Here is a 26,969-nt window from a genome sequence, read left to right as displayed (position 1 = left end):
GTACTGGTGCAACAAAAACACCGATGACGTAGCGAGCCCCTGAATGAAGTCACTCGACGGATGCGCGTGTTTACGGACGAGCCTTCGGCGACTACGCAAACCACAGAAGGAAATTTCGATAGTTCATTATGTACGACACACATTTTCAATTATTTATTAACGACCATAACCATTCGCGCGCCGGTGGAAAGTCATTAACTGTAAATCCTTGAATTTCTGTAATCGTTTTCAATTTTCTGTTTAGCTACAGTTTGTTGGTTCGACTGCAAGGACTTTCAACGGGTTATCGTGGATTAAACATTTATTTTTTCCCTACGTCGTTCAGTCTGCTCCGCGGGCAGTAACTGATAAAATCTAACCAGATAAACGTTAAAATTGAATAGAAACATGGAAAGAGGAGAGTTCAAGGGACCTTTCTTGTGTTACACCACCGGCTGAAAATAGCGAAACGATCGGGCTACCGAGTTACTATCGCTTGGTACGATGCTTTAACAACAGAACTACCAAATCCCTGTGTACATTCTAGCGTGCAGCACTCGTAATAATTAGAAAATCCTTGATAAATTAAAAATTATAACAAATACTTTCTCTGACGAAGTTGCTTAGTCATTTCTTCTCATGCGTCAATGGTGTGTTTCCTACCCCCTGAACGTTCCCTTTTTCCTGTCTTTGTTCGAAGCAGGTTTAAAATGTGGTTAATCGTTCAGACACCTTGATACTTGGTCTTATTAATTAGCATTGCGAAAGGGTAGGGACACGGCGTAACACGAAGACCGACAAGGTCGATTGTTCGGCCTACAGGCCCTCGACGAGGGAAAGCAAATGGAGAACAAAGGTGTACGGAGATATTATCTAAACTTTTCATTCGATACGAATTTGACAAAGTTTCGTTTTATCGTCCAGGATTTTCCTTGTCGCGTGTACCCGTTTTAAAAACAAAGTCAACGACACTTTTGCGGAGTTAACACGAAGCTACCGATAAAGAGAACAGAAGCGACACACACTCGTTCGCTGATCACGAGTTCGACGAATGACTCTGTTCTCGTCTGTCGTGAACATTCGTAGCCTTTGAATTTCTTAAAATCGGCGAGACGCGTGCTCAGGAGAATCGATATGCAAGTTAATTAAAGAACGTGGAATTATTAAAAGCAACCGCCGTGCGATGCATCCGTCGGGCACCGATAATGAAACAAGGAAAGAACGGGTATATTTCACGATACGAGGACGTTCGTTACGAAAGAAACGATCCAGCGTGCCTCTAATTTCTTGCCACTTCGTGCCTTCGTGATAACGACGTAGATGATTAATAAAGCGAACATTGAATTTTCTAAACGCTTCACCAATATCGCTACCAGAATTCCGAAAGATACTAGAGACGATCATCTTGCCGGAGAGATTCCGAGACGAAGGAAGAAGAATTTACATAGTAATATTCCATGCGATTGCTCGGTACGTGATAAGAGGCACGCTCAAAAAAATAAAAAATACAGATAAGGAACCAATGGATATACGTAGAAAATCGTACAGAATGCGAGCCAAACAATTCTCTCGTTCTTACACGTTCACCTGTGTTTACAGAATGCAACAACCTACTGGGACGAAATTAAAACCGGTCGAACGATCTTGTTTGTTTCCTTAGTCTGATAGGTTCGACAAACCAGCCGACTCCTTAATGAATCGTCGCTAATCGAGTTGCATACACATTGATAAGAACGCGCAATTATAAATCGCCCTCTACTGTACGCGATTAGGTAACAACGTGCCACGGAATGCTCCATTTTCAAAGCCGATTAATGACGTGAAATGTTTTTTCCAACGGCTTCAACCTCGTGTACCACGAATTTGCATCGGGACTAAATAAGCTTCTTAACGCGTTGACGCGATCGGCCATTATAATTTTACGTTCCTTTGTTAAAACTCAGACCGTACACCGTGGAGTTATTATTTTTCAAAGCGTAATTCGCACGTGAACGAATATACCAGAATGTACGTACAATGCGTATACGTAGGTTGCAAGCCGACGAAGGCCGTGAAGAAATCTCGAAATCTAACGAGAGATGGTATTTAGAACGAGGAAACAACGATTCCCGCGATAGGAGCGTCTTCAAGGTGGAAAGCACAGTCGACCGTAGTCTAACTGATGATTAGATGAATGACGCGTAATAAACATTAGTTGTCAGCTCGTTGTTTATTAGCTAACTGTTACTTATCTCCTCGCAGTTCCATTTCATTTCGATACGTGGCCAGAATATGTGGAGTGTTTAATTAATTTTCTAATTACAGTTCGATTCGTCCTTGTTTCTACTTAAATGTAACTTTGACCAGCTCTTCGATGCGACGTGGAAAGACACTGAACACTTATGGAGATAAAATGTAATAAACGGAAGGAACCATTCCTCGTACAGATTATCTGTTCCTCTACCCGCGAATGACACCGATTATCTACTGTGACAAACGACCTTCAGGAAAATCGCGTTTTAAACATGGCAAAGGATAAGAAGAACAGAGTAACCAGTAGCTAAATATAACATCGAATAAACGATAAAATTATTCCACTTTCGTTTCTACTCTTATTCGTGTCTTGTCTTCTTGTTTTTTTTTCTGTTTTAATGCGATAAGGACACTTTTAGACGATCTACCTCTAAACAAACGATACTCCTCTATGTTGCCATACCTGCGATCGACCATCCGATCAGAACGATTTATTTAAGGGGAAGAGTAAAACATTATTGAAAAATATCACGATACGAAAGAATGATGGCGGACAAGGAGACGAATGAGAGTCAAAGACCAACACTGACCGAGCTGGATTCGAATTAACCAGTGGTGAAGTGGGCGGCCGATATATTTAACGGCAGACTGCACCAGAATGCTTCCTCGTTGAAATCCGACCTCCCGATGACCTCGCTTCCCCAGACTTTTCAGTTACCCGTACGACGCTCTCCGTTATACCACACGCGTGTGCGTCGTTCAACAGAAAAAGAGCCTGATGAACTTAACAACAGAAATTCACTTTGCGATCAATTAATTAAATGTCAAAATGATTAAAAAAAAGGAAGGCGTCGTAATGGAAGTTAGTTACGTTCGAAAAGAAAAAATAAATGTTCATGCTAAGGAACATGCACCGCGTTACGAGAAAACAGAAAAAGGTGTGCGTGGCAGTAATTCAGGGGCTCGCGTCAACCCGCGAAGCGTCGGAGCATCGTTAGGCTTGGTCCACACTATCGATCCACTTCTGGTTGGATTAAATATTATTCCATTTAATTTAGATTATATATTCTATTGGTTAAGAGTAGGTATAGACATTATTTGCCTTTAGTCTTGGGAGAACCTTGGAAGAATCCAAGAGAAGCCCCTATGAAGAGATTACGGAGATCCTATCATCGCAGATAAAGAAAAAGGGCGAATATCTAAATAACGAAATAATGATTGAATAAAGAGCAAATCATGAGTAAATCACTAGTGTGGATCAAGCCTTACGTGTTCTTCTGCTACGAGCAGACCACGCTGATAAAGAGTCGTAGGAAAAGGCGGAGAGATAGAAAGAGTGAGTCAGATAGCTTTTGGTGGAGGCGTAGGAGGGTCGAAGTTGCATGACGCTTGGAGCGCTAGGCGATACCATGACGTATCGACCGAGCACGCCACGCAGACTGACGTCACGATCACGGCCTCAGTCAGACCGCAAGCACGTGAACAGCACGCCGGTGATCACGCGGTCGTCGGCTGATAGTAGTCCTCCGATTGGTTAGCCACGGCGAGCCCCTCGGCGCGATTGGTCGGAGTGAAGCGCGCCGCATGATCACGCATACACGACCACGGTGTGTCGGGCCAACCGACCTGAGAAAGCTTCATTGCGTTAACAGACGTTCAACAGTTACCTTCCGTACGCCTTTTTTCGCACGGAGTACCGTATACGCGAGACTGCGTTTTCACATCGTTAGACGAGCCTCTTTGACGAACGTTATATTATTTCATTTTTTTTTTTTTATTTCCATCGAAAAATGGACTCTACTCAGACGCCTCTTTCACCACCAGCTTCACCCAAATTCAAACACGTAAGTGTACGCCAAATTAAAAATACCGCCACTGTATACTGACGACTCGCCCGCGAAATATGAACGCAGCTGGAATCTACGGCCCAGCCCTGTTCCACCTAAAATATCGATACCAATACACTTAGAATTTTATTGTTACCTCCGTATAATTTTATTGTAATTTTAATACCTTTCTCGCGTCGAATCGTTTTATGAATACATTTATCGTTGTTATGGTTGTTCCAATCGTTTCAATCGAACCTCTCCGCTGCTATGTGAAACTTGAAATATTTTATTAAAAGATTTTTCTTCTTTACAGATCGAACCGCTGCAGTCTTCGTTCAGTGTTGCAGCATTATTGGGGGACAAGCTTCTGCAAAAAACAAATACTGACATAAATACAAAAAAAGAAGATGACGGAAATGCACGGCCTGGTTTACCTCCAACTCCTCAGCCTTCTGACTCAGAGGAAGACGAACCTCTTCGAAAACGGAAATGCGTAGAGCAATGTGAATTAGCAAAGGTGAATATTGTATTGTTTGCAAATTGTTTTCTGCATGTCTGCAGAACTTTATTTTTTGATTTTTTTTTCTCCACGCGCGATTGACTGGCCACTCCAATGTGCATACGCATGCGCGAACGCTATATAGAGTTGTTTTGCAAGATGACCCCGTTTACAGCGTGCATTCACTCTTACACCATTTTTGTCATTTATCCTTCGAGCAAATGTTTTATACCGTCTGACGGTAGTAGTTTCGAAAAATGTATATCCATAGATGGCTTATAAATTAATTTATTTATTTAAAATCTCTGTTGTTCGCATATTCAATGACACGAAAATAAGATAACAGGGTAATATTTTTTCGAAACAGCTGGAAAAAAAAAATTGTATCGGTCCATAAAACATATATTTTTGTTTAAACGCAAAACAAACCTCTTATCAAACAAACGTAAACAATATATTTTCTTTTTCTTATATAGCTACTGTTGGACGGTACACCACCTCCGAGTCCAGAACCAGCCCGTGTATCGGTCATAATGCGTGCCAACCGGGACGGTACTTACAGTCCTGCCAACTTAACACCAAAGACTACCGTAATGTGCTCACAATCAGTTCCACACGAGGTACCACAGGAGGTACCACAGATCTGCAGTCCGCAGCGGCCAGAACCGATAACGCGATGGAGCGTTCCCGAACCAGAGAATATTTTGAAGAGTTTGAAATTTAAAATGAGCCTACGGAAAGAGGAGATTATCGTAAATAACAAAAACACTGATCGTGAAACCGCTCAGCCGAAGCTACATCCTTTAGCACCAAAGCCTGCACCAATTATGGTAACCGGACTCTTACGATCACCTCTGATTCTCCCGCAAACACCTCTCTTATTAGTAACTACACCTACGACTACCACGGCTAGCATAGCTACTAGCATAACTACTCCAGAAGTAGCTGCACGACGACGTGTCTACGAATGCGAGCATCCAGGTTGTGGCAAGAATTATTTTAAGTCATCTCATTTGAAAGCACACACGAGAACTCATACGGGAGAACGTCCCTTCTCGTGCCCTTACAAAGACTGCAGCAAACGGTTTTCAAGAAGCGATGAACTTTCGCGTCACAAGAGAACTCATACCGGCGAAAAGAAATTCGCTTGTACAGTTTGTCAGAGGAGATTCATGAGAAGCGATCATTTGGCTAAACACGTCAAACGGCATACCAGAGATAGATCCTCGTCCGTCAGTGGAACCACCGGTGTTCAAACTTCCGTTACCCAAGTCACACCCGCCCCATTAAGGGTAAGCTTACTTCCGTTTATAGCGCCACGAATAACGCAGCGCCCACTCACTAAATAATTCCACCGCTATTTGCGGCTTAAAGAATACCCAAACAGTGATGCTTTAATCGTACCTATTATAACAAAGGTACGAATCGAGCTTCGAATTACCACATGATTGAAAAACCATTCCAAGATCGTGGAGATATTAATCATATTAAACTACCTTTTGATAAACGATCAAAAGTGAAATCTTAATCAATGCAATAACTGTAGATGCCCTCTAGGAGGTCGTAGAAATTGATTACCGGGGAAAATGTCTACTTTGAAATTGTGAACGACTGCAAACAGAAGTGAGCTCCCATTTGCCTTCGTAACGTGTCGCGTTGTGATTATCTCGAATGAGTTAACCAGGAAGAGTACTTAAAAAAAAAAAAAGGAAATAATGATAATGGATTTTAAGGCACGAGGAGCGGTGGATAAGTCAGGAAACGAGGCTTTTTTACCGTCCGTGAACCATGTACCTAAGTGTGTCTGTGATCTGTGATGCATAAGCGCGTTGACCGAGAAAGAGTATTTATTTAAAAGTGCAAAAAACAGTTTTTATGAATTATGTATATAACGGCTATGCAAAAATGCTAAATTTATGCTGTTTTCATTATTGTCGACTAGTTTTACGTGTTAATTATAGATCATGTAATGTATATATCGTCCAACTTGCCGGACAACATGACTTTATACTGTATAAAGATAAGTTTTAAAGATTTTTCTATACGATGAGAGATTAATTAAACAACTTGTATACTTTCGTAGAATTATTGCAAGTACAGTTTAATTACCTGACATACTTGCCTTTCCTATATTCATTTAACCCATTAATATACAAACTTTTCTCTTTTCTCTACCACCCGTTTAGTATTATTAATAAATACAGTATTATAAGTTAATACTTATTCGTTTCAACTGATGAGCTCGTCATTAGTTTTTATTTTACGATTGACGGAATAATGTGCTGAATCGGCATTTTTATTAATTACCATAGTTAACGTTTCTTAGAAAATTGACTAGCACCGTTTCGATTGAATTATAAACGTCATTTAATTTGCAAAAAGTAAGAAAACAAGCTTTGCAACAGTAAAAGGAGTATAAGTATTTAAATCACTTTTTTTCAGTTGTAAATTGTGTAATCCTGAAAAAAACCATACGTCACGTTTTCTTAGATTTTTAATTGTACAAAAGAGTTTAAATTCTAATATGGAAGGTCATTAATCAAAATGACCGATGACGAAGATAAAGAAGACCGGTTTCTAACTACAAAATCGACACGCACATCGATTACTTGAATTATAATGTACCATCTATTAATGACGTAATTTATTGCAATTTATAAAAGCAAAATGATAATTTAATATAGCAGAATATGTTCCCCCTTTTTCTAACTCTTATATGGGCAACCTAGTATCCTAGTAAACTAAGCCCAAAGAGGGGGTTCCTCGAGACCACTAATTAGTATTGAAAATAGATTATTTTTTTAATCCAAAAATATCCAAAAAATTATTCATTTTCACTTACTGTGAGTAGATACACATTGCATCAAAAGCTTCCTGGACTTTGAAGATTCAATTTCTGCAACTGAAAATATAAAAGTCTGGTTACCTTTTAATATTTCAATGGTGCATCAGGGTACGAAATAAAACTTATCGAATGTGATAGCTTAAGCATGGTATAATGTAACGAACAACTGCTTATATCATTGCAAAAAGTTTCCATCACGCATCATAGAAAGAGTTTGATCGCGTTCAAGTACTTACGTGGATACGATCTTATTCTTCGGTAAATCTACCGGCTTTGCTTTCGAATTTGAAACGTCTGTACCCCATTTTTAACAGATTCGTTAATAAATATATCATCCTTTTGCCAAACAATTAGATTTTAACGATACAGTTTTTGTCTTACAGTGCTTTTCATTTTTACAGCAAACGTGACATTTTCTCTGCTTTTGATATATTATTTCTTATGTATACTTCTTTTCAATGTATAAAGAAATATAAAATTACAAGAGTCATTGATTCCATAAAATATTCGACCGTCAATTTATTAAAAGATTCATAAGTATTTCGTTATCATTATTTAACGTAATTTATTTCAAAAGTATCCACACATGTTTCGAGCATAAATATAATTAACGAGGAAAAGTAAAAATTTCCATTGTATTTATTATCACCTTCTTTGCAGTTGTAAGGAAAGAAGTACGGTAATGTTAAGTGCAACTCACGAGTGAGATAAGATTTTTTATCATTCGTTTGTATTCTTCGTATTGTCAAAAATGTTTATTCCTTGTACCAGTATTCATTAATACCTTGATTACTAATAATCTCTTTAGCATTAAAACCTTTGTCGATTTATACTGTAAATTCTAGTCGAATAGCGTACCGATTGCATTTTGTTTAAACAATAAGGAATCGTAAGATGTTTGAAAAGTAAAATGTAATATGCATCTTATTATCCATATTCTTGACAAGCTGCTATCGAACAAAATTGTGCAGGTCAACTTAAAGACATGATCCTTGTTAATGGCTTCTCACGAAACATCGCGGTTTCTTGCGTCAGCCAAGGACTCGATCTCTTTTAATATTGTAAATGTCACAAACAGGTGTGGGACCGGTAGATGATGTAAAATGTCCTCTTGATTACCCTCGTTTGTTTTTAGTAGAATCTCTCTTTATTATTGTAAATTTTACTCAAGCAACGTGTAATTAATTGAAAACGTTAGGTTTATAATTTAAAGCTAAATAATTAATAAAGTTTCGCATATAGTTAAAATTTGTTTAAGGAAAGATATTTACCATGAAAATAATATTAAAAGATTTCTTCAACTCAAAGGCATTATCTTGTTTTCTAGTATACTATTAAATTAAAATTAAGAATTAGAATTTATTAATGGAAGTTTGTTAATATTATCAAAGTTAAATTTATCTTACGCATTATTGTCTAATAGTAGAGATTATTTGAATCGTTTTGTTATCATTAGCAGGTGCGCATCTGAAAGTGCAATATCTTCTAAACATTGCATCAAGAACCAGAATTCCACTCCTATTTCTTTCATAATTCAAAGGAAATAAAAAATGGTAATTAGGCGATAAATTTATTCGTATACGCTTATCCGTTATTGAGCACCCCGATACGGAATGATGCTCACTCACGCATTGTTACCTTTGCAAAAGAAATAATTAGTTTATTCTACGTGAAAATTTGTTATAAACACATGTTTTAATAAACTATATTTTATGGTTTCATATATAATAAACGCACATTTCACGCGTGTGTTTCAAAATAATGTACATACATCTATAGTTTATATTTTTATATTATCTTGTAAAAATATTATAAACTTTTTTGCAAAATATATATCGTATAAAAATTCTGTAATAAATATACATGTATAAACTACTTTGCATTGATACCTGCCGAAGGTTCTACAAACGTGAACAGTACAATTAATCAAATACACGCAGATACATTCAAATATCATAATCGCAAACATTATAAGCCTATAGGAATCTCGCCGTACTGTCACCGTTTTTGTTCTATAGGCACATTTACAACTGTTTATGGAATTTTTTGGTTGAATCGGATGCCATATCGTGCAATATCTGACATGGTTTAAATGCATCGCCATAGTGACTTTGGAATTCTTCCATTTTCTTAACTAATTTATGAGCCCCATAAGAATCTACCCAACGGAAAGGTCCACCGGTAAACGGAGGGAAACCTAGCCCGAAAACAGCTCCTACATCACCTTCCAACTGTAAAAATAAAAATTATTTAAATGGAATAAAATATAATATTTAAAGTTGAATATATTAATATTGCGATGTAAATTTTTTCTACCGGATTGGCCAAAATATTTTCTTCTAAACAAAGTACTGCTTCGTTAACAAATCTGGACACCATTCTTAATTGACGGTCTTCGACGGAAGTACTTCCTTTTGGTTCACATTTATATGCCTTTAAAATATCTAATGCTTCGAGATTGATGTTTTTGCGCTTCGTATTAGTTTCATATATAAATATTCCTTTGCCGGATTTTCGTCCTAAAATATATTTCATACGTTAAATAGATATATATTATAAAAGTAGTATACATAAAAAAATAGATAAGCATAGGTACCTAGAAAACCAGCTTTAACCATATCACTAAGTATATTTACATCTCCACCCCTAAATCGTTCACCTAAAGCCTTTACAAGATGAGCGCTTATGTGAGCACCAACATCAACACCCACTTCATCTGATAAAGTTGCCGGTCCAACAGGAAATCCATACTTTTTAATCATACTATCCAAATCCGTAGGATCTACACCTTCCTATTCCAATATTTATCATAATTATCATTTTGTTTAATTCGGCAATTTTTGAAAATTTACCTGCATTAATCTAATAGACTCGGATAACATAGCAGACAGAATTCGTGTTGTATAAAATCCAGGACCATCTCCCACAGTAATAACTACTTTACCCTGCTTTAAACCTACATCAACTGCAGTTTTAATAGTCTCAGTCGATGTACCTTTATGAGTTATTATTTCCAACAATTGCATTTTGTCTACTGGAGAAAAGTAGTGCATTCCAATTACCTGTAAATACACATTTTATTAGATTGCGTTTATAAATATGATACTTAATACTTGCCTTATCCGGTCGACTACTACCAGCAGCAATTTTGTTGATTGGAATTGCCGATGTATTTGTTGCAACTACACAATGCTGCGGTGCAACCGATTCAATTTCTTTTATGACTTTGTGCTTCACTGCAATGTCCTCAAATACAGCTTCAATTACAATATCCGCATTTTTAAATGAACTATAATCTAAGGTAGCATCTAGACGCGCAAGATATTTATCTCTTTGAATACTAAAAGTAAGTAAAAGAAATTGTTCATAATAAAATGTAATATTTTATATGTGCATTATGCATATAATGGAAAATGTATTTAAAACCAACCCAGAATACTTCTTCTTTTTAACAGCAGTCTCCATTCCTTTTTGTATCTGATTCATTCCGCGGTACAAACCTGCTTGGTTTGTATCTTTCATAATTACATCATAGCCTTTATCTATACTTACTTGAACAATACCTGCTCCCATTAGACCAGCACCAACAACAGCAATTTTTCTGAAATACTCGAAAGGTATTATTTCGCAAAAATTTAATTATCTATAATCTAATGAACACAGAAAATTTTCTTACTTAATAGCATTTTTAGGTGTACCAAAACGATTCTTTTGACACACAGTTTGCCCAAAGAATAAACTTATAAGACCTTTACTTTGTGGTGTAACAATTAGCTCACCAAAAGCTTTAGCCTCTGCTTCATAACCAGCAGCTGGTCCCTTATCTAGGCCAGTACGTATTACATCTATAATCTTAAGTGGGGCAGGGTACAAACCCCCGGTTTTCTTCATTGTCTCATTTTTTATTTTTTTAAATAATTGATCCTTAACAAATTGAAAAGATAAACCATAATTCATCAGCTTATCAGTCATAGTTTTAGGACCTCTTTGAACTTTTAAAGTTCCATTTGCAAGATCTTTTGCAGTTCTGATAGCTGTCTCTTCTAAATATCTCATTGTACTGAAAATATTTGAAATATATAATAAATACTCGATTTATCAAATATATATTAAAACAATAAGAACATGCATACTTTTCTTCTGGTGTTCCAATACCTGGACCAAGACGGTTTACTAAAATATCCACAAGTCCTATTTGTTTAGCTTTAACTGCCTTAACATTTTTTCCAGTAAGGGTCATATCTAATGTATTAAAGAGTGATGTTAATTTAGGTAATCTTTGAGTACCTCCTGCTCCAGGCAAAAGACCTAACTTTACTTCTGGTAAACCTAAATTGGTTTTTGTATCATTAACAGCAAGCCGATAGTGACATGCCATTGCTACCTATGTTAATTAAATGAAATTGTGAATTACTTAAATGTGAAAAGATACAGGAAATTGTGAAAATTACAAATTGTATAAATTGAGTACCTCAAGGCCTCCACCTAAGCAACTTCCTTGAATAGCAGCTACAATTGGTTTCTGACTTTTTTCTATGGCATTTAAAAGTTTTTGACCTTCAACAGATATTTTAAACCCATCTTCTGGAATTTTACAACCTTGTATCATAGTAAGATCAGCCCCTGCAATGAAACATCCTGGCTTTCCACTTATAAGAACCATAGAATTTACAGCAGGATCCACTTGTACAGTTTGTAAAAGTGTTGCAATTTCATTTGATACTTCTTCATTCAAAGTATTTACCTACAATATGGAAAATGTTACAGTCAGAAATCTTACACTTAATGAACATAATTTAAATAGTATACCTTAACTCCTGGAGAATCTATAGTAATTACTGCTACATTGTCTACAACTTTGTACTTCCAATGTTTTATGGTAGCTGGGCTAGCAAATGTTCTAAATGTTTGATAAAATGCTGAAAAACAACATACATATATGTGTCTCAAGCATAAATCACAAAAGGAAAGACAATTAGAATCTGCTTTATTAGTGTATTATACAATGTAACATTAAAATATATTAATACTTAACATTTAATTAGATCAAAATACACAATTTATTAGCATTTATATAAATTTTATATATTCTTCAGATTCTACATAAGCTGAAATTATGACAAAACATTTACATAATACATATTTTGGTTGTTGTATGAAATACAAGTCATGATAACCATACATGAGTTACCAAGGAGCAAAGGTTCATATCTCCAAATATGAAAAATATAACTTCTTTTGTTTATTCATAATTACCTGTTTGTGCTATAACATTTTTATTTATATGTGACAAATGAAAGGCAGTATTTAATAATCTATACTGTGACATCTTTTAAAATATTATGTGTACACACGCCCGAGAAAACAGTATTAAATGTGTATCCAAAATCGCTAGTATTGTACACCAGTCATACAGATCTGTGCAGTAAAATAATGCCGGTGAATACGCATGCGTGCAAACGTGGATACATACTGATCTAACCTATAGAATTTGCCATACTTTGCAAGGACTTTGACCTGAATATATTGGATATGTTTAAAAATAATTCGGTTTTTCTATATGCAAATAAAAAATTACGAACAAAAAGAGTCCATCGAACTTTTTTTTCAGATTCAAAGAGTGTTAAATTTTTCTGAAAAGTAATGTTTCTAAAATAGTCGTGTAAGAAAATCATAACATGTAAAAAAACCAATTCTTTTATTTTAATTAAGTATATAGCATCGTGTACTTTAGCGAGTGTCTATAATAAAAAAAAATATGTTTCATTTAGTTTTGCGTGTAAGATTAATAAAAATTCATGTTTCTCTTAATCGAAAAACCCGCCACACAGATAAGCTACGTAAGCAAAACAGCAACGAACCAACAATGATATTTTGAATATCGCGACATAACATATTCTTTTCATAATATTGAAATACCTATAATATTATTGTTTTTATTTATTATCATTATAGTATGTCATTTATATAATAAATATGTAAAACAGTTCGTCAAAATAATGTCGTTATTAATATGATGCTACTTTCACCAAGTAAAAGCACAGAATAAGACTAAATGAAACGAACGGTTCTACGGAAAAGTGAAATAGAACCCATGAAACTCGTTCGAAAAATAAAAAACAATCGCCACTTTCACTGTAATACCTTAGATGTTTCTGGTTAGTACTCATAAACTACTTGTTATCAGTACCGCTCAGTACACCTGTGGTATTATATTACCATACTGTTTATAGAAATTGCGATATTGGGTTTTCAAATTGCAGTCACAAGAACAAGATCAATAGTACGGCGGAAGACTTTAATAAGGAAAGCTCGATATTGTTTATTTTCTACGCATTTATAATAATTAAATAATTTTATATTTGCAATAATGTTTTCTTGGAGAAAAATTTTAAAAATTACTTTCCAATCGCCTTTAAGACATTTACATACTTCCAAAGTTCTGTAAGTAATTTAAAAAACTACATCAAAGTGGTTCTTATAATAATAATGGTATTTTCTCTAGACAAGAAGCTATAATAATAGATGGTAAACAGATAGCTACTGAAATTCAAAATGAATTGAAAACAAGTCTGAGTACTTGGATAAATAAAACTAAAAAAGGCCTAAATTAGTAGCCATAATAGTTGGTGATCATCCAGCTAGTAAAACATACGTAGCAAGAAAAATGAAAGCTGCAAACTTTATTGGTAATATACTATTTAAATCTAATGAACTAAATAAAAGGAAATCAAAAGTATGTTTAAAAAAATATTCATGTTACAGGCATTGAAAATTACACTATTCACTTAGAAGAAAATATAATGCAGCAAGAGCTTATTCAAAAAATTGATAACTTAAATAAAGATCAAACTGTAGATGGAATTATTGTACAGTTACCATTAGCAAAGCATATAAATGAACAGGAAGTATGTCAAACAATTGCACCAAACAAAGATGTTGATGGTTTCCATTTAAAAAATCTAGGTAGTCTAGCATTAAATAGCAGTGGTATTGTTCCTGCAACTGCTTTGGCTGTGAAAGAATTGATAGTCAGAAGTAATATAGAAACATTTGGAAGAAATGCAGTGGTAGTAGGAAGATCAAAACATGTTGGTTTACCAATTGCATTGCTCTTACATGCTGATAGTAAAGGTGTATTATTATTATAATATTATTGTACATATAATAGTTACATAAATATGTAATACTTGTAGTTTCTATAAATGAATCAAAACTTTTAATAATTATTTTTGTAATAAATTATTTTACAGATGAAACAGGTGCATTAGATATGACTACAACTATATGTCACCGTCATACTCCACATATTGAATTAGAAAAGTTTACAAAATTGGCAGATTTGATAGTTGTAGCTGCTGGTATTCCTGGTCTGATTACTAAAGAAATGGTCAAACCTGGAGCATGTATTATTGATGTTGGAATAACAAGAGTTTTAATAAACAATAAGTACAAATTAGTAGGAGATGTGGAATTTGATAGTGTGAAGGAAATTGCTGGATATATAACTCCAGTACCAGGAGGTGTAGGCCCTATGACTGTAGCAATGTTAATGAAAAATACCATTTTGGCAACTAAACAAAATTATGAACACTCAAAGTGTTCTAATTTAAACAAAATTGAAGTTCCTATTTGTTGATAATATAACTTACTATACATATATCAATGTGAATAAAGTATTATTTTTTAATTTAAAAAACTGATATATAATAATATCAAATAACTGTATTATCAGCTTTAATAAACAGCTTTAATTTAAATATATCAATTTTACATAAAAATGTATATAATCATCAGCCGTGAGGTTATATCTTTACTACCAATTCATATTACCGGATACCGAAACTTATGAACAAAAATAGGAGACAATATTAATATTACATTCTTATTGAAAAAGAACACGATGTTATCTAACTTTACTATCTTTTGTCAGTCAAGTCAAAGTTCGCTACGTTTAATCGCTCGCAAAATCTTTACCCGTAACAGTTCGAAGTTTTCCACGTCTATTAATTCCATAAAAATGAGTCGACCAAAAGTTTTAGTTACACGTCCAGATATTCCAACTACCGGATTAAATTTGCTTAAAGAACAGTAAGTACTATTTTTCCTTTGCCTTAATCATTTTTTATTTATATAGTTACATTTACACATGAACATAAACAAATCATACACGTGCTGTACATAAATACAATATGTTAATATTTGTTAAATATTTAAATAAGTGTTTTATTCTTATATCTTAAACTTGTCAAAAAAATACATAAAGTTTCTTTGTTGCATTGATCTTAATACTCTTCCTATTTGATTTCAGATATGATGTTATTTTATGGGAAAAACCTGAACCAATTCCTAGATCTGTATTACTATCAAAAATACAAAATGTAGATGGTGTTTATTGTCTACTAACTGACAAAATAGACAATGAAGTTCTAGAAGCAGCAGGACCACAATTAAAAGTTGTTGCATCTATGTCAGTTGGTGTTGATCATTTGGATTTAAAGGCTTTAAAACAAAGGAATATTAAAGTTGGTTACACCCCTGGCATTTTAACTGATGCAACAGCTGAATTAACTATGGGATTACTTTTAGCTACATCTAGAAGATTAATAGAAGCAAACAGAGCTATTTACAAGTATGAAACAGAATATATCTTTAATAAATATTAAATTTTTTTGTTTAAATATTCTTGTTTAAAATATGATTCATAGGGGTGAATGGAAAGCATGGTCACCTACTTGGATGTGTGGTCCTGGTTTATCTGGATCTACAGTTGGAATAGTAGGATTAGGTCGCATTGGTAGACAAGTAGCAAAATGTGTCAAAGGCTTTAATGTTGCCAAAATATTATATACAAGTAGAACTATTAAGCCAGAAGCATCTGAATTTGGAGGGGAGAAAGTAGAATTTGATGCACTGTTACAAAACAGTGACTTTGTAATTGTCACAACAGCTCTAACATCAGAAACAAAGCAGATGTTTAATAAAAGTACATTTCATAAAATGAAAAGATCTGCTATATTTATAAATATTAGTAGGGGCGAAATTGTTGATCAACCTGCTCTAGTAGCAGCTTTAAAAGATGGAACCATTAGAGCTGCAGGCTTAGATGTTATGACTCCTGAACCAATTCCATTAAACAGTGAATTACTGACTTTAGATAATTGTGGTAAGTATGAAACTGAAACATCAATGAATTCATGATTAAACTGATTAATTGTTTCTATTATAGTGATACTACCCCATATTGGTAGTGCTGCTACAGAAACACGAGAGGAAATGTCAAAAATTACCGCTAAAAATATAATTGCGGTCTTGCAAGGAAAACCAAATGAAATGCCTTCTCCACTACAACTATAAATACAAAGTGTATTCTTAAGTATAAAAATTAATCAATCTACTAAATACATATTGGAATATATACAAAAAATAAATTAGTTTTGTATACATGTCATTGTTTATCTATATAGTTTAGTTTTTTGTACAAATGCAAGTTATATTAACATATATACATAAATTTGTACATATAACAATCAATAATATATTCTAATATTGTACTATTATACATCAATATTATGACTACTTTTTGGAAGCATATGATCTTAATGCTTGTATTGCTACTAAACTTTGTTCATATGCGGTAAAATGCAATGCAGTTGTTGCAGCTGCTTTTAATTGACTTGGTACTAAACCTTTAAACAGCCCTTTTACTCCCTCTTTCTTGAATGTTACTTTTAAACAATCTATAAGACCCTTGCACTCAAAAAATGTGCCAAAACCTGTTCTACCATGCTTAAACCCTTGTATTTGTAATCTTTTTCTACTAAGATCAAGTGGATATATTGCAGTTTTAGCTAATAAACCAGCTGCACTACCTGACATCATAGAGTTATAAAAATTATTATCTGTTTCATTATAATATTTTTTATAAACATCAGTAAAAAATCCATAAAATGCAAATTGCAACCCAGTATGTGGTGCAATTTGCAATAATGATGGTAGTAATCCATAAAAGAAGACCCTTGGAGATTCATGTCGCACAATACAACTGAAAATACATTTTATATAATAATTTTAAGAGAATGTTTATAAAAAGTAACTGTTCGTTTGAAACTTGCCTGCAAGAATGAAAAATTCCCTTATATACTTGATGCTTACTTGATTGTGCCACTAATCTAGTTCTTATGGTGTCAAAAGGAAATGATATAACTGTAGCTACCAAACCAGCACCTGCTCCAGCTACAAATTTTGTTGAATATATCCATTCATTCAATGATGGAAAACTGTCTGTTACTTTCATGAACATATGAAATGAATAGAACTGTAAAGTGTCAATATTATAATTTCTATACTTATACAAGAAGTTCAAATAAAATGATAATGCAGCTAATGTTGTTTAAAGTTTTCATATAACAATATAATTTGCCTCATGGTACATGAGTGTCATTTGTTTGAAGCAGTATTCATTCAAATATCACAATAATTACCAAATTGTTAATCAGTATAATTATCCCTTTAATTAGTCAATGAAAACTTTAAACAATATTACCTGTAAAAACAAATTTTTTAATATTACTATTCACCTGACTCATTCCATATACAATAGAAAGTAATTGTGCAGGAACATGTCCTTTCCAAAGTGCAAAAAGACCTTCTTCTTTAGTTATTAAATAAAATGCTTGGACTAAAGACTGGTATTTACTAACATGATGATCAGTAATTGGTTCAACTTGTAACTATATACAATAGTAAAGATGTTTATAATGTGAATACAATTATACATCAACTTTTGGCACATGTAACATACAAGAAGTTTTTACCTGAAATCTAATTTTTATAACATCTAAAGGTTGACAACAAAACCTTGTTATAAAACCACTAGCAGCCCCTGCTATAGCATGATCTGAATTATTATCATTTCTTTTTAACAAAGCACTCATTTTTTTCTGCTTTATATGCTTTACATTTAAAAGGCTATATAAAAAATATGCCTTAATATGAAGGTAATACAATTGTTTTGCAATTCTTAATACTTTAAGCTGCAAAAATGTACATGTGCAAAAAATAAAATGTGAAAAGCATGATTATATGAAGAAATAGAGTTCATGTATTCTTAATATCAAGAACATACATGTAGTTAATCTGATTATTAAAATCAAATTTACATTAGTAAGCAAATTAAAAAACATATACAAAATGTAATGTATTTACAATTCAACACATTTCTTACGTATAATCTATTTATAAATAAAAAAACGACTTTCAATGACATCCAATATTATGCGCAAAATCAACGTTTGATAGTAAATAATCGTTCTAAAATTTGATATGCAATTGAAAATAGAGACTTTATACAAGTAATAAATAGTACACAATTAAAGAAGGATCCATAATTTTATTTCCTTTATGTAGCAACATAATTATTTAAAAATCTACGTAAGATTTAATTAAAGTCAAGTGTCATAATAGTGGGGGTCCCTGATACCATCAAGTGTGGTTAGGATCGCATGTACGGACCAAAATCGGCATGACAATCATGTTTGCTTTACCAGTTTACAATTAAAAAAATACAATTTTTACATCCTTTGATTCTATTTTTTTTTTAAATCAGCGCAAATCTGAAAAATTATCAAAATAATTTTTTGACAAACTTGCATTTTAAAAAGACCGCCGTAAATTAAATTTTTAAAATTCTATCCTATCGCCACCTATACGAAATCGGCTGAAACTATTCGACAAGTTACCGAAGCTACTTACCAACTTACCGTAGTTTCCGCTGTTCTCCTATAGTCGGCGCTAGTGTTCCTCTGTTCGGAAAATCGATCGGTAAGCCGTTGAGTAGTTTGAGCCACTTTTGAAGAGATGGCGCTAGGATTGAATTAAAAAAAATTTAATTTATGGCGATCTTTTTGAAATGCAAGTTTATCAAACCATTATTTTAATAATTTTTTAGTCTTGTGTTAATTTAAAAAGAAAATAGAATTAAAGGGAGTCAAAACTGGGTCATTTCAGATGTCAGTCTGAGGAGCTCGTTTAATCGAAACGTTGTTTATTATCTCAATTAATATAAATGACGATAATAGCCTTATCTATAACAGTTTCCCTTCATATACATTTAACAATGAGTATTTTCTTGGAAAATAGTTATATGTACATTTACTCTAAAATTATGCCAAAGATCAATCAGACTACTACTGGAGCTACTTAATATCTATTGTTATATAGCGATCCACAACGATATGGAGTTCGTCGTTCGAATACAGAAATTCGATCATACAAAATTTAAGGTAATGATTAAAGTGATTACAAAATTGTATAATATTAAAAACTTGAACGCTATTATAAGTACGTAATCAGGGACTGTAGGGGGTCTTAAGACTCGTTAAAGATTTTGATGATAAAACATTTTCGAAATTCTTATAGTTAATAATTTAAAGTGTCGAAAAAATCTATTCACATACTTTTTTCCTTGCCCTTTTTTTTGTAAAATATACAAAATTCAAAAGAAAGATCGAGTTTTGTACTTTAATATTGCACTTGTTTTATACATATTTAATGACACGTTTCGTTTCTTAAGAATATCTATTAATTATGTGTCGTATGAAATACATTTATCTTCTAAAATCTATTATTTTATCTATCGAAGAGTAAGTGCATCAATTAAGAAAATAAACTATTGACAGAGTGGGTGAGGAAATTTGAATCCCGCCACTGTGTACGAATTATATCCCTCCCAGTAAAATAGAAAATATTTTTACATTATTAGGAGCCCTTTAAAATAGCCAACAAGTATTTGTTGAACATTTGTTAGAATGACATAACAAACTTTTTCTGCGATGATTTGAAAACAAAACATTCTAATGTTATGTTAGAATAAGTGCACACTACTTATATATTTTATCGAGAGACCAGTAAACATGCTAAGTTATTAGTACTAAGTTCACTCACAAAGCAACATTCTAAAGATATACTATCTTACAATTATCATGTATTAAATTCATCCTAGCTCTACGATGTAATTTGCGTCGAATGCTTGTTCTTTTTTATTGCATGTGAATATTTAACACAACGAACGATTTATCTATCACTCAATAGTTTATTTTCTTGAATCCCGATTCGTGGACGTTATAAAAAGACAAGAAAACAAGAACTGATACTCGTTCGATTAGTATTTCATATTTCTTAACTCGTTTCTAACATGAGCACAGAATTATAGTCTAGCATTTGAAATGAAAATCGAACGAGTTCTTAAATACATTTGTTATTTACGCATATTAAAATATATACGTACAGTATAATAATAATAATTACACTAACTACTGCTCGTGACAATATTCTTTTTTTTTTTTTTAAGTTTTGATGAACTAAATATCATAACAATTAACGACGTATCATATTTATGAAACATTCGATAACATCACTTTTTTATAAATCACCTTTGTATCAGTAAAAACCGATTGGCAGATTAATTATTTATTCGAACGAACGAAATCCACATCAACACGTCGTGCATCGTGCATAAATGTTTTTAATAAAGTCAGGCGTCGCATATTATGTGTTTATTTGTAATTTCCCATTTGAACTTAAAATACATCACCCATTCAAAAAAAAAAAAATTAAAATACATATTTAGTCATGGCAGTTACATGATTTATCGAAACTTTTAAACATACGCAGATCTCAAATATATTCAAAAATCAAGTTGTATGCAATTCATACAATGTACTATTTTATCATATATTCTACATACCTATAGTAAACCGAGTATGTATGAAAATCATAAATTATTATATATTTTTTTTTTTTCACCTTAGGTGGGATGCTTATAATATTATTATTACAACAATATGATGTAACGCGCATATGTTATTATATATTGACCAAATGTTGTATGAAGTATAATAATGAATGTATTTATCCTACGTAATCAATCATATATTTCATACACCGTTAATTTTCTTGCTAACAGATTGCTTTGAAAAATGGATGATTGATTTCATTTGAAAAGCAAATTTTATAGATGATGAAATTGAAGATTTCTTATGCCTTGTGCTTCGATGAGATTACAAGAATTCCTGGCACTCTTGTTATGTTAGAAAAATGTATATGATAAGAGATCTTCCAAGCAGTCTCGAAATATGTATACATGTATATTTCAAATACACAAATGTATAATTACTAACTGTTTTTCTGCTATAGTGTGCAAATAGATGTAAGATTTATATACTTCCTAGTATGTATTCAATACAAAAAAAAGCTTTTGAAGCTTATAAAACAACCTTTTTAATATACTTTTCATTTTTTAAATGTTTTATACATTTGGAATTTTTAATTAGTCTTTTTAAAAACAAGATCGTGTTTTTTTTACAATTATAATTTAATAATGGTATAATTAAATTCTTAAAATTTGCATTGAAATTCATATACCGCTAGCTAAAACAAGCAAAACAATGAAAAAAAATTTCGGGAAATAAAGAAAATACATGTACAAGAAAAATCAATAAAGTTACAAAAATGCATGTTAAAGATATATACAAATATAAATATATATTACATAAATATTTATAATATTTATTATATCTTGACATTTCCATATTCATGTGTTTTTTTTTTCATTCTTAAACGTTTAGTGCTTATCTAGGTATATCTCTAAGTCAGTATTAATTTCAAAAGTATGCTTGAAAAATTGTATTCTCTTCTATTATTGCATGTATCTTTCAACAATAATGAGCAAAAATTAAGAATGGTATTCGATGAACGTCAGAATTGTATTTATAATTTTGTTTTAGAACCCCCTTTAAATACTGATGAAGTTTTAATTATATAAAAATATTTTTAATAAATCACATTTGAAGTTATACAACTTATAAGACTGAACTTTTTTCAAATTTTAAATGCGATTAAAACGATATGTTAATACAATGTTTCAAATAAATATCAATAGTTGCTATAGCATCTCATATTAATACTTTTATTAAAAATGAAGATCGTTAATAAAATGGTTATTACCAGGGGGTAAGAATAAAGAACCAAAAATAAGATCGTAGTATGTAGTGCGATTTTTCATATTTTTGTTAAAATAATGTTTACTTCATTTTTAGTTCAATTGGTTCATAATATGATAAATCTATGTTTAAGGAATCGGAATTAATTTTGCTGTTACAAAATAATTAAGAAATTAATCAACATATAAAAAATTATCAATTGTTTATATAAGTTAAAGTTTCACGATTTACACTAATATCACTTGAATAATAATAATTTTACAATTTCCAAATGTTTAAATAGTTAACTTACTTTATTTATAAATAATCATTCAAATTCAGTTTATTAGTGAAATATAACATTTCACCTTTATTCAACACTATAAAGATAATTAAAATTTAATCAAGATCTTGACATTACGATAGTACGAACTGTTGAAATACACCTAGATTTATGCTTAAAACATTTCTAATATAACAATATAGCACCTAAAGGTTTTTTGTACTTTAGCAATATTTTGTATGATAATATTATTAATATAATCATACATCTATGATACTTGACATATTTACATTATGCAATCATGACTATAAAAAAAAGTAAATGAAAAGCAATTTAATCTCTTATTTTCCGATCTTTGTTTAATTTTACAATTAAACAAATGATCATAAAAATCTTTGTGACACACATATGCATATTTAATATGCATGAGAAACTTATGCAATGACCATTAAGTATAATCATTAAATGATGTGATAAATTTTGGTTAACTTATTTTCCTTTCTCATATATTACAATATCTACATTTGATTTGAATTAAAATCGACACAATGAAATATGATTACAATTACAATTTCAAATTAACTGTTACAACGTTAAAGGCTCTCTATATATCACATAACCTAAACAGTTTTTACTCATTTAGAATTTATCATTATTATAGCTAGTACTAAATTTAATGCACGCTTATCTAGCCAAAAGATAAGCGTTGCAAAAAATTGCTGAGCAGTTTTGTATTAAATAATTAAAAAATTCTAGTCATTGATTTTACTCTTTACTAACTGCTAAAACAACAGATTCAGACTCTTTGTTATTTGATGGTACTGTAGCTTCCGTTTCTTCGCTACCTTCTGTACTATCTGCTATACTTGCATTTGCCGGTTCTTCTTTCTTATCATCACCATTTGATGATTGTGTTTGCTGTATTTGCAATTGATTACGCAATCGAGATATTTCACGTGCATCCGAACGTCGATGACGTCGTAATTGTACATTCTCTGAAACTATACGTCGTGCCAATTCTAGAACATCTTGTGGTACCTCCAAAGCTAATAATCTTTCTTCCAAATCCATTGCCGCTGTTCCTTCTGAATCAGAATCACTTTCTAAGGAAGAAGTTCCAATTTCAGTTGACGGTGGTTCTACATTTATCGTGGAAGATGTTACAGCAGCACTACTTTCTTCTTCTTCGCCAATTTCCTGTTTACTTTTCTGAGGCAATTCTTTCTTATCGCTTCCAGGCGCATACGCAGGGAATGCAGGATAAGTGCCGATACCAGAACCAGAACTAGGAGATGTTTTTTCAAGTTTCACACTATCTGACGAAACTTCTTTTTTCTCGTTAGGGCTTGATAGATGATGATTATAACGTTTATGTTCATGATGGTGTCGTCGTTGATGATGAGCAGACGGTGGAAGTACTACAGGCACTGATGGTGCAGGTATAGGTGCTAAGGCTACATTTGGTTGAAAGTGTGGTTCAAAACGTTTACACTCAGAAAGAGGAACCACACGCTCTGGGTGTTGTAATATAGGTGGACCTCTACTAAGGTATGCAGGCACCAATGATGAACTATTCAAAGAAAATTATTGTTATAATGTATCATAGTTTTTTTTCAGAATTTCCTATTGAGTCATTTTAAATATATCTTTAATACTCACCTATCTTTATGCTTGCAAGGATTTGTAGTATTCCAAGGTCTAAAAGCTGATGCTCCTCTAGCTGCTAACTCAAAAACTGCCCATTGCATTTGCAGATATGGATCAGTTGCATTAGCTACCTGAGATACAGGATGATACATGCCTAAGCCATTTCCATTATAAATTCCAGGACAATCATCTCTTCCTAGATCCTTTCTAATTCGCTTAGTTAATTTTTCTGAATCATGCCGCAACTGGAAAAGGGTTCTTTATTTTCTCATTTCTATTCTGCTTATATTTCAATACACAAATGATTTCATATATAATCCACTATCTCATAGATACAATATAAAAGAGATTACTTTTTCTAATTATGTTAATCATTTTCAAATTTAGAATAATGTATCTGCAAAGGTAAAATAAATACTACAAGTTTTGTTAAGATAACGTTAATATACAATACCTCTGATTTTCTTTTAGAACTCAATGTATGATGTTTTTCTTTTAATTCTCGAAATAAAGTAAGGGACTTGTTGTAATGTTCTTGATCTCTTGAAAGTAACAAATAAGATCGCCAGTTTGCAGAATCAAAGCCCCAATGACAGGTACGATTTTCAAGAGATCTATGAGCATGTCTCACAAACCGTTGTGGTGAGAATTGGCAGCCACATTCGATACACTCGATGCACACAGAATTATCAGACTCAAACAAGTTTGCATCAAATATACCTTTACATTTACCAAAACACTCATGGTACACTTTAAATTTGACGATAGATTCCTCGTTGCTATCATTTTTACTTAACATTTTTTTTTCATTATCCTGATTTTGGCTGATTTGAGGAGGATCACACGATTCTGTCCGTAAAAGTAAAGCACTGACGAGCCTTTCGGCATCTGTTTGAGTGATAAGGCCACAGGAAGGAGCATTACGTGGTAAAATTCCCGAATGCTTAAGTTCCTCTAACTGATCTCGTGTACATCGTGAACAATATATTTGCAATTCGTCGCAAACCTGATTGATTTGTTGTAGCGAAAACTCTTGTAAAACTGTGTTCAAGATCTGTGGTAAACATAACCTCCTTTCACCTCCTACAACAAAACAAGATATTCGTTCGCCTTCTAAAATTGTCTCGCATCTTTCGGAACAACTTTGGTCGGGTGCAGTTAAAATAGGTATTTGAAATTCCAATTCTCTTTTTTCACAAATGGGTTTTGGTCGCTCTAGTTGAGGGTCCTCGTCTGAATCTTCGAGCGGTTGATCAGTTCTCCGAACTTTACACGGGATAATTGGTGTTATCGATGGATTATTATTCTTTTCGATATCTTTCACCGATGCTTGTTCTGATGCTGAATCAAGGACACAATTATTCGAACGTGTTGAAGGGGAGTAACAAGATGTCTGTTCTTGCAATAAACTCTTGCAGTCCATACCAAGCAGGGCCGAACTCGGACCCTGTAAGCTTTTTACAGCGGATAGCTGATATGTCTTTAAGACTGTCTTAAGTTGTGGACTGTAGGATTGATTGTTCGTATTACCGGGTAATAGCGTCTCCATTATTCGTATCGCGTGTGCTAAGATTCAAGAATATAGCAGGTTCGGTCGTTGTACGAAATATCTGAGAGTACTTCTGACATACCACACTATTTTATATGATTTATAATATAGGTGTATCTCAACACCTACCAACGCATTGAAACCCACATTCACTCACTTTGTAATCACTTAATTCAACGTTATTGTTCATTTAACTCACGTATACAAGCGGAAAAACAACGCTAGTAAGCAAAGATATGAAGTATTCTCATTGCTTCTTTTTTGGCACGCGAGATGGGTATAAACTTAACCTGTTTCTATGTTTTCGAAGTCTGTTACCCTTTGATGTAATATTATATTCGACACAACGGATTCTCAACTATCTATTATCCGCAATCTATTGTCCATCGCAAAGTCGCTTCCATGCACATGATAATTTCGTTTCTGCTTGAACAACTGAATTATACTGATATATATATATATACATATATATATTTATAATGATGTATCACCACTGTGTTAACCAACCTATAAATTGAGACCCCTTTTTTTATTATAATTCTCCGTTTATTACACTTTATTTATTTACCAGTTTTCTTCATAAACACCCAAGTGACGGTTAATCACAATTCATTTTTTTTCTCTTTCTATCTTTTATTGATCTCGTTCGCATATTTTTCCATCTTTCGTGTTATTTTAATACGATATATCCTCTCAGCTGATGCATATCACTGCCGTTGTTTCTATCGTCACTGTCTTTGATATTATCGTTACTACCGTCACTATAGTCGCTATCGCGATCGCCACCGCGACCGCCATTCGACCGCCACCGCCACCGCTACAGGCTACAGCTATTTCTACCACCACTGTCGCTGTCGCCGCCGTCACAGTCACCGCCACTGTCGTCGCCACTGTCACTACCACCGACACCACTGACACTACTCTGTCGTTGTTACTGTCGTACACTTTGCGATAATAACAAAATGACAAATTATACCGATTTTTACTATTTACTACGATAATTAAATTGATGATACGTTCGATCGATGAATATTATCACCATGATAAGTAACATCGTTAGACAACAGGTCGACTTAGCACATTGCGATGAAGTGACGTATTGATCGCACACCAAACGAGAAACGA

At 33.0% G+C, this 26,969-nt stretch overlaps 6 protein-coding genes across 7 annotated transcripts; 3 read left to right on the top strand and 3 right to left on the bottom strand.

Annotated features, from left to right (window-relative positions):
• Positions 1 to 3,818: 3,818 nt before the first annotated feature.
• LOC114875922 (Krueppel-like factor 10) lies at positions 3,819 to 6,624 on the top strand. The gene is made up of 3 exons (XM_029186776.2): positions 3,819 to 4,055; positions 4,354 to 4,557; positions 5,016 to 6,624. The coding sequence occupies exons 1-3, from the start codon at positions 4,002 to 4,004 to the stop codon at positions 5,886 to 5,888; spliced, it is 1,131 nt and encodes a 376-aa protein (XP_029042609.2). The 5' UTR covers positions 3,819 to 4,001; the 3' UTR covers positions 5,889 to 6,624.
• A 2,394-nt stretch (positions 6,625 to 9,018) lies between these two features.
• Positions 9,019 to 12,807, bottom strand: LOC114875921 (trifunctional enzyme subunit alpha, mitochondrial). Its single transcript, XM_029186775.2, has 11 exons — positions 12,641 to 12,807; positions 12,194 to 12,303; positions 11,856 to 12,128; positions 11,518 to 11,768; positions 11,061 to 11,444; positions 10,815 to 10,985; positions 10,502 to 10,724; positions 10,237 to 10,446; positions 9,981 to 10,176; positions 9,701 to 9,903; positions 9,019 to 9,615 (listed from the first exon to the last, which is right to left on the bottom strand). Exons 1-11 carry the CDS (start codon positions 12,711 to 12,713, stop codon positions 9,409 to 9,411), a joined length of 2,301 nt encoding a protein of 766 aa, XP_029042608.1. The 5' UTR covers positions 12,714 to 12,807; the 3' UTR covers positions 9,019 to 9,408.
• Positions 12,808 to 13,454: 647 nt separating this feature from the next.
• On the top strand, positions 13,455 to 15,144 carry LOC114875924 (bifunctional methylenetetrahydrofolate dehydrogenase/cyclohydrolase, mitochondrial). The gene is given in 6 exon segments (XM_029186779.2): positions 13,455 to 13,542; positions 13,618 to 13,828; positions 13,890 to 13,978; positions 13,981 to 14,073; positions 14,150 to 14,518; positions 14,638 to 15,144. Coding segments are annotated over 5 exon segments (1,011 nt in total). The 5' UTR covers positions 13,455 to 13,542; positions 13,618 to 13,754; the 3' UTR covers positions 15,024 to 15,144.
• A 42-nt stretch (positions 15,145 to 15,186) lies between these two features.
• Positions 15,187 to 16,830, top strand: LOC114875923 (glyoxylate reductase/hydroxypyruvate reductase). Its single transcript, XM_029186777.2, has 4 exons — positions 15,187 to 15,475; positions 15,696 to 16,016; positions 16,093 to 16,550; positions 16,614 to 16,830. Exons 1-4 carry the CDS (start codon positions 15,288 to 15,290, stop codon positions 16,739 to 16,741), a joined length of 1,095 nt encoding a protein of 364 aa, XP_029042610.2. The 5' UTR covers positions 15,187 to 15,287; the 3' UTR covers positions 16,742 to 16,830.
• On the bottom strand, positions 16,731 to 18,952 carry LOC114875925 (mitochondrial thiamine pyrophosphate carrier-like). The gene is made up of 5 exons (XM_029186781.2): positions 18,513 to 18,952; positions 18,202 to 18,420; positions 17,965 to 18,117; positions 17,500 to 17,702; positions 16,731 to 17,429 (listed from the first exon to the last, which is right to left on the bottom strand). Exons 2-5 carry the CDS (start codon positions 18,319 to 18,321, stop codon positions 16,961 to 16,963), a joined length of 945 nt encoding a protein of 314 aa, XP_029042614.1. The 5' UTR covers positions 18,322 to 18,420; positions 18,513 to 18,952; the 3' UTR covers positions 16,731 to 16,960.
• Positions 18,953 to 19,409: 457 nt separating this feature from the next.
• On the bottom strand, positions 19,410 to 26,810 carry LOC114875936 (ski oncogene). 2 transcript variants are annotated; one of them, XM_029186807.2, is made up of 4 exons: positions 26,413 to 26,810; positions 24,750 to 26,351; positions 24,308 to 24,540; positions 19,410 to 24,218 (listed from the first exon to the last, which is right to left on the bottom strand). In XM_029186807.2, exons 2-4 carry the CDS (start codon positions 25,842 to 25,844, stop codon positions 23,414 to 23,416), a joined length of 2,133 nt encoding a protein of 710 aa, XP_029042640.1. In that variant the 5' UTR covers positions 25,845 to 26,351; positions 26,413 to 26,810; the 3' UTR covers positions 19,410 to 23,413. The 2 variants fall into 2 exon arrangements, with proteins under 2 accessions (XP_029042640.1, XP_029042639.1); XM_029186806.2 differs by having other exon boundaries at positions 24,750 to 26,810.
• Between the last annotated feature and the right edge of the window lie 159 nt (positions 26,811 to 26,969).

This window comes from Osmia bicornis, chromosome 11 (genome assembly GCF_907164935.1).
Source record: "Osmia bicornis bicornis chromosome 11, iOsmBic2.1, whole genome shotgun sequence".
In the NCBI taxonomy this organism is placed as follows: Eukaryota; Metazoa; Arthropoda; class Insecta; order Hymenoptera; family Megachilidae; genus Osmia; species Osmia bicornis.
The sequence above is the reverse complement of the archived record's forward strand: the minus strand, read 5'-3'. Positions and strand labels throughout refer to the sequence as shown.